General features: G+C 43.6%; 1 protein-coding gene across 1 annotated transcript in view; it reads right to left on the bottom strand.

Annotated features, from left to right (window-relative positions):
- The window catches only part of LOC103461056 (rho GTPase-activating protein 27-like), a 12,651-nt gene extending 4,891 nt beyond the window's left edge, over window positions 1–7,760 (bottom strand). Inside the window, exons 1-9 of the mRNA XM_008403376.2 lie at window positions 7,716–7,760; window positions 3,045–3,248; window positions 2,352–2,489; window positions 2,125–2,280; window positions 1,278–1,343; window positions 1,152–1,205; window positions 992–1,072; window positions 846–923; window positions 541–606 (exon numbers count right to left, since the gene is read on the bottom strand). Coding sequence (XP_008401598.1) covers window positions 541–606; window positions 846–923; window positions 992–1,072; window positions 1,152–1,205; window positions 1,278–1,343; window positions 2,125–2,280; window positions 2,352–2,489; window positions 3,045–3,248; window positions 7,716–7,751 — 879 coding nt within the window. The 5' untranslated portion in view covers window positions 7,752–7,760. The remainder of the gene's footprint in view (window positions 1–540; window positions 607–845; window positions 924–991; window positions 1,073–1,151; window positions 1,206–1,277; window positions 1,344–2,124; window positions 2,281–2,351; window positions 2,490–3,044; window positions 3,249–7,715) is intronic.
- Window positions 7,761–7,991: the final 231 nt, after the last annotated feature.

Below are 7,991 nucleotides of genomic sequence, written 5' to 3' on the forward strand. Positions count from 1 at the left end.
GACATGTTGGATGTCGAGCGACATGTTGGATGTCGAGCGACATGTTGGATGTTGAGTGACATGTTGGAGTTCCCTCAGGGTGAACCAGAGTTCTGATGGTACATGTAGTCTTTGTTATTCAGTTTGGACCAAACTGCTGAATGAAACAGAGTCTGACTGGAGAAACCAAACAAACCCTCCAGAACCAAGAGCAGAACCAACATCAGAACAAATCCAGCAGCTCAGAACTGTTAGCTGACAGGATGAATGGTTATTGATGGGCGGTTAGTGGGATTAGTGGGAAAAAAAACTCAGAAACTTTCTGGGCAAAAGTCTTACTGCCAGAGATGGACATTGTCAGAAGGAATTTGGGTCAAACTTTTTTGCTTAAAAATATTTTAGATTAGAGCCGCAGTGCTGCGTTTACACAGCAGGAGGCGCTAGGATGTCTAAGCTGCCCAAAAAGTTCCCTACTGGTAAAAAAGAAAAAGAGATGCTAGAACAAATGTTAGTACATTTAACAACGGCGCCTTGAACTTCCACCAGCCTTTCAGAACCTACATGGCGCTGGGGTTTGCCTGTGCTGTGGTTGGACAGGTTCCTCCTCAGCTTGAGCCTACTATGAAACTGGAAGGAGGAAATAATGGGATGAGTCGACGGATGAATGAACAAGTCAGGAAGTCAGTGAACACATGAGCGAGTCTGGAAATTAATGTATGTTTTAGTCAATGAGTCAATGAATGGCTGAACAAACTGTTACATGAATAAACAAGTCAAGGAAAATCTGATGAAATGGGTCAGAAGATCCATGAACAGGTCTGTGAGGGCCTCATGGGGTTAGGGAACTGAGACAGGTGAGTTTGTACCTGCGGACTGTCAGGCGAATGCTTCCTGGAAGCGTCCGTGAGGTCAGAGGATATCCTTCTGTGTCCCGGAGAAAACATCTGGAACACAGCGGGAATGTTAGAGAAGAACGCCTCAGAACCGTTCTGGATCAACATGTTTCACTCACATCTTCAGCGATACTGTGTCTCATGATCTTGACTTGTGCAGCTCCTCCCTCCGCAGGAACTCCATTACCCATCAGCCTCTGCTGCAACACAATAGAACCACCTGATCTCAGCAGGTTGTAGGGAAGACAGGACTGATATTCCTGTGATGTGACTGCTCACCTCCTGCTGCTTCTGCTGGCCGTCCAGCTGGGCTCTGGGAATCTGCGGGAGCTGCTGGGAACACAAACTGGAGGTCAAACCAGAGAAAGGCAGGGAATACTGGGGGAAACTGAGATTCCTTCGTACCGTAAAGACAGAGTCTCCATTGTTGTTGTGTCTGTCCACGGGATAATCTGGGTTTGGTAGAGGAGGCTTCAAACCAAACAAATAATCATTAAAGGTGCTCAATTATGCTTCCTTGAACAGGTTAAGATACGTCTATGGTCTATATAAAACATGTTTATTATATATACAAAACATGTTTATTATATTTTTTGCACAAAAGCATTCTTAGATAATGAGATTTTATCCTGATCAGGTCAGATTGACCCGTTTTAGGGCCTTTTGTCACTTTAAATCCAAATAAGATGCTGCTGGCCACGCCCCCCAACTCAAAGTTTACACTCTCATGTAAAAATGGCTGCAAACAGATGCACAAATATACCTCTGTACATATTTGAAAAGCAGAATGGGAACGTCCTGCACAACCAACTAGAATGCAGCAAGTGGTTTCTGGATGGTAAGTGAACAACAAAACACTTGTCTTTTCCAGCAGCCATTGTACAGAGGGCCAGAACTGCAGTGGAGCTCCACTGGGGTTGCTAGGTGACAGGTGGAACTCTGCTGAGGTTGCTAGGTAACGGGTCAGAAGCAGTGCCTACTGATTTGTGATGTAACTTTCTGAAGGTATTTGAAGTGGCTCATTTTCCCAGAAACAAAACAACATGGACTTATTGCCAGACAACAACTGTGTGTTTTTTTTTTCAGAGGCGGTTCAGACCCAAAATAGAAGTACAAAAATTAGCAAAATGTGAATTTTGCATAATAAATCCCCTTTGTAAGCCAAGTCCAGACTACACCCTGCTTCAAAGATAAACCACTCATGCCAACTGATCTTAAACTAAAGTAATCCAGGATAATCTCAGCCTCATACCGGGACGTCGTCCTGGTTTCTGCTGCCTGTGGATCCAGCAGGAGATAATGGGGATGTTGGGTCAGGGAGAGCCCAGGATGTGGTTCCTGTTTTATGGTTGTGGTAGTAGACTCGCCCCGATGTTTCGTCCAGCAGCTCCTCCCACTCACAGGAACCCTGAGAGGAAGAAGAACCGGGTGAGACACCAGAACCGCCTGCTGTTACCGATCAGGGAGGAGCTGTGGTACCTGAGAGGAGGCCGGGGAGAGCGGACTGGACAGGTCCATGTCTATGGCCGACGTTTGGCCTCGGTGGTCCGACCAGGTGGTCTGTCTGGTTAGAGGGTGGTAAAAAAATCTCCTGCCGCTCTCCTGATCAGTGTAAACCTGAGCAAACGGTGGCACATACCATCATTCTACACTTTTATATAATATTCAGAATGTCACAAAATTATTAAAATTGATTCCTTTTCCTTTTATTTTGTAAATGTAAGGGGGCTGGTTGACCTTTGATGACCTCAGGAAACATTTATTAATATCTTTAAAATTATAGAGGTGCACAAACTTTATTTGATTTGCAGAAGGTGGAGTCCAACTTCACTGAGGTTCCTGGATCAACTAGTCTGAAGCAGGGACAGGGACGTCTCATTACTGACGTGTCTTTGAGCAAAACATCACAGCTTTAGCTGTTCCTTATTAACACCTGATCCCTACAGAGGAAACCTGATGATCTCAGGTAACATCTGATCAAACTTTAATTATTTACGTGTAACACAAACTCAGTGCACAGGAGGATTATACTCAAGCTGTATTCAAAACAGAAAACTTCAAAGTTTAATCAGATTTAATAGATTTTTCCTTAAATTCTCTACTTGTTACAATTTTTCTGCATTTCCACCTGCAGCTTCTTTGACATGCCACAGTCATTTGTCTTTATCTCACCTGCCATTCGTCTTGTGGGCTGAGAGGAGAGGCGGGGCTTATCATGCTGGAGGAGGGGCTTGGAGATAAGAGGGCGTGGCCTCCTTCCGATTGGTCAGGGTCTACACTAGTTGGGGAGGAGATGGAGATCTGAGGAGTAGAAGTTTTCTTGAGAGAGCAGACGTTGGCGTAGATGGGCGAAATAGGGGAGAGCGAGCTTTGCTCCTAAAGAGAGAGAGTGAGAAAAGTTTTAATTTTAGTTTAAAGACACAGTGCACCATATGTTTTTATGTATCCCACTAGAACGTCATTGAGTTTTGGGAGACCAACTCTATGAATTTCTCTTAGAAACCCTGGTACTTCATTTTAGGATGCATTCACTCCAGCCCTGTTTAGTTCGCTTTAATTCAACTTTAGTCCATTTGCCTAGAAAGTCCGGTTCATTTGTGGAGGTGTGAATGCGTAATCGAACTCTTAGCCAGGCTAAAAAAATTTAACTCTGGTCCACCAACAAAACCAGGTCCGAGTTTGATTAGTACATGTAGATGACAGCGGATGGAAGATCGCTCCAAAAGCAGGAAGCAAGCTACAGCACCAGGCATTCTGGGTAAAAACAAACAAGAGTTTAGCACTAGAAGGGGAAATGACTCTTCAACCAATTAAATCTGACGTTACTCCACTGTTGTTTACATTTTGTAATGAAAGAAGTTGAGCTCTCATAATACAGATGTATTATGTTTTTATGCCGTAAAGCACTTTGAACTGCCTTAATGCTGAAATGTGCTACATAAACAAACTTGACTTGACTCATTGACGAAGCTGTGGTCCCGGCAGTTCAGGAATTTTCATTCTGATCTCTCAACCAGAACCAATCTTCCTCAAACAACATCTTCCCATTTTCTGTGAGGGTAAAATGAACAGGTTTTAATCATTGCTTATCAGCAGGAATCTTCTTATTTGGTGAATCCCATGTTTAAGTTGTAAATATGTTGCCCTACTATGTCCAACCGGAGTTTTATTCACCCAGCTCAACTTAAAAAGGCCACAGATTCATAAACAATACACAGTCCAGTGCACAACTGCGAGGCCATGTGGAGTGAAAAAAAAAGATGGAATCAAACCCACAGCTTCAGGAATGCAAGGAAACTGCCTCTCTCTGAGGTGAACCCGGTCAGTCTAGTTTTGTTTGACTCTCTTTGCCCTTCAGGTTTTGATAGAGTCCACTGTTATCTCCCAGTTCTTCCAGTAGGTCTCCCAGTATGCACCATGAAACCCCAACATGAGGTGAAGAAGGTTTGGGAGCATCAGCTGTTCCTAGAATAGTGGTGGCAGCATGTTGCTTCAATACTTTCTGTAGACTTTTGCTTTTGAATGGTCACTATGATGCGTAACCATGGCACTAATGTATTTATTTTACAGCTGGGAACAACTAATTAGTAACTCAAAAGCTCAAATGAACTACGACCCCAAGGACCAAAGCGCAGAGAGAGGAAAAGAAAATTCAACTCATCTCCTACAGCCATCATAATGGGTATCCCCTACTCCAACATATTTCTAACCAGACGGCCAACAGAGATTTAAAGAAGAGCAGCAAAAGCAAAGGAGGTTGATTAGCAGTGTATGCCAACAATTTATGGTGTTACTGTGGAATATCATTTCTGTCCCTGAATACTGAGCTGTATACATCATGGCAGTCTTAATCTACTCTGAGTGGCTCTGCTGAAACTCTAAGTCAACTTCTCTGAACTGCACCTGATTAATCACCGTATTTTTCGCACTATAAGGCACCTAAAAACCTTCGATTTCCTCAAAAGCTGACAGTGCGCCTTATAATTCTGTGCGCCTTATATATGGACCAATGTTGAGCCACAACAGGTCTAGCAACTACGGTAAGCAGCCGCCGACTTCATTTTCCCCCGTAGAAGAAGAAGTGCGCGGTGCATGCTGGGATAGTTGTCAGAATGCTGGTTTGTTAATAAAGTTTGATAATACATTTAAAGCCACGGGGGGGGGGAGAGACTGCGGTGGCAGCGTGTCGGTTGGTCTGTGTTACCCAGAAAGCAGTTGGGTACAATATGGCAACACCAACACCGTGAGTGAAACAATGACTGGGGCAGCCTACTATATAAAGTACTCGGGGACCAATTCTTTACAATGTGGATGTGTAATAATACAAATTGGCAACCCAAACTGTAGCGTCTGTTCTATGCGCCTTATAATGCGGTGCGCCTTATAGTGCGGAAAATACGGTACTTAAATTATCCATTTGAAATGTTTTGGTTCTAAAAAAAAAAGCTGATATTTAGTCTACAGATGCAGAAATTTGAGCAAAAGTACATTTCTGCTGAGTTCTGTTGTTTCTGTTGTTTAACATGAGTCCATTACTGATGTTTTTGAAGAAAATCAAAGCTTGAAGTGGAGTTTTTCTTAACTGCTGCAGAAAAACCCTGTTCTGACCGGGATCTCCGTCTGCCTGGGTGGATGGAGCTGCAGACCAACAGGAAGAACTCCTCCCATGTTGTATAAACACAGAAGCAAATGATTCCCATTTTCGTCAAATGGCAAGAGCTGACTGAACATCTCCATGCGGTTTTAACCCAAGAAACCCAAACAGGAACTTCACATTTTCACTCAAAACGATCAGAACTTCAAACCAAACAGCTTCTGAGAAGATTAGCTTCTCCATCTGTGACTCCATACTTTATATTTCAATTACCTTCTGTTGTTGTGGGTCATGCGATGAAGCAAAGCTACAGCAGCTCATCGTTTAGTTTGTCTCAGTTTTCGCTCTATAACAGTAAATCCCCCCTGGCCTGGTACAAAGTCCAGACTCCCTGCCGGTTCTGTTTGCAGCTGCAGACTGAGGCTCTCAGAAACAAAAAGCATGGATTAAAGCTGAACCAAGGAGAGCCCAACAGGAAGTCGACTCACCTGTTGGCATCCCTCTGTGTTTGTCCTGAGGTCTGTGATACATTAACCTCCATCAGGAAACTTCTCATCCTGTCTCTGATCTGCCTGCAGTGGAGCTGGGTCATGCTGCCAGACTCAATGGCTCTGTCGGTTGTAGCTCCACCCCCTCTCTATTCTCCTGTGAACATAAGCCCCGCCCCTACTGAACCATAGGCAGTGGCACTTTTTTTTTGGCTTTAGGTCTTCAGGATTTGTCTGAACTTGACTCTCATTCATTGTCCAAAACGTCTTCCTGGAAGTTAAGTGCTGATTGTTTCCAAGACCTCACCCAGGAATCTTGCATCTCCTATATAACCTTCATGGAAATGTGAAAATGCTCCAAAGAACCAGAATCCCTTCAAACATCTACGTCAGAGACATGGAGCTCTATCAACATTTTGAGGTTAAATGAACAAAAACACAGAAAAGATTCCAAACTGTCAGTCTTGATTGAACCAAGTCCTGAGTCCTGCAGCTGCAAAAAAGCCCAAATCACTACCTATCCACTGCCGTGCTTTGCTGCAGAAGGTGTTTGTGCCAATCTGCTGGATTTGGTTTTCTCCAAACATGGTTCTCTGCATTATGGTCAAAGATCTCTACTTTGGTCTTATCTGTCCAGCGGACATTGTCCCAGAACTACATTCGTTGCAGCTTTGAAATCTGAAGTCCTGCCACCATTTTGTTTTTGGAGACAACCCTTCAAGCCTCCACGTACACTGGTTCACCGTTTTCCAGATATACTTGGTCCAAAGTGTCAAAAATGGCTCCTATTGACAATTGTGTGACAAAAATTGCATCATCAAGATCTTTTCTCAACAATAGGCCCGGGTCAAACTACTTTGTTATGTCTTTGTGTGAAGTGTGACAGCAATGCTCGCATTTCTGCTTCCGCTATCCAATTTCTGTTCTGTGACTGCAAATGACAATAACATTTTTGTTTTTATCCAAAACAGTGAGGAATTATTTACATCTGTACAATTCTTCACTAAATAATTACAAAGATTGTCAAATGGCTAAAAGCTCCTGGATGGAAACTGCAACGCCGTTGTCCATAGAGGAGGCTGTCTGCAGAAAGGTGGCGCTCTCTCTGTAACTGTTTCATAAAAGTAAAAGGAAGATCCAGGGATCCTGCACTATGTATGAAAACAATGTGGAAATGCTAATGTCCTGCAACCATGTGACGAAATGAGGCAACAGCATTCTAAGTGAACCTTTTCAGGGTTTGTCACAGTTGTGTTAGAGACTTCCTCAGACCTGCCTATGCTTCCCTTCCGCACCATGTTAGAAGCTATCTGATCATCTTGAAAACACAAACATGTGGTATCAGCGCGATCAGATCCTCAGGGAGCTGCAGTCTGTTTACCGCCTTCAGGAAGCTTCTGGTTGCCCCTGAGAACCAGCTGCTGGAGATCTGAAAGTACTCGGTTTCACCCCGATGATCCCATCAGTCTTCATAAAGTCACATCTTTCATCAACAAACTAAAAACCTTCTAGTAGGTTTTCCTTAACTCCGATTTATCTGATCTCCTGACCTTTCAGACCACGTGAGATCTTACAAAAAACACCAGGAACATAATTGGTTTATGTTTTGATGGAGGTTCACTTTGATTATGCTGCCCCCTGCTGTTGTTAAAAGCAAAATCTACATCTGAGTTCTTCAGCAGGGTCCAAAGATATAGTTCAAGGACCAGAATCAGTCATGGTCATGATGAGCAGAAAAAGATCTCATCTGAAGTCACTCACCTTCATATCAATCTCCCAGTGGAACACCATCATCATCTGAATCCACAGTTCCCAGTAACTGTTCCAATCAACAACCAGTCCTTCCAGAAACAGGTCAGTTTAACTGCGAGTGCAGTCAATAACTGCACCGGTCACTAGCTAGTCAGGTCAATAACTGGTACCACTAAAACCTAATCGAGTCAATACCTAGTCGTCTAAATAGCTGGTCCGGTCAATAGCTGGGTCTGGTCAATAGCTGGGTCCGGTCAATAGCTGGGTCCGGTCAATAGCTGGGTC

The sequence above is a fragment of the Poecilia reticulata genome, unplaced genomic scaffold (genome assembly GCF_000633615.1).
Source record: "Poecilia reticulata strain Guanapo unplaced genomic scaffold, Guppy_female_1.0+MT scaffold_526, whole genome shotgun sequence".
Lineage (NCBI taxonomy): Eukaryota > Metazoa > Chordata > Actinopteri > Cyprinodontiformes > Poeciliidae > Poecilia > Poecilia reticulata.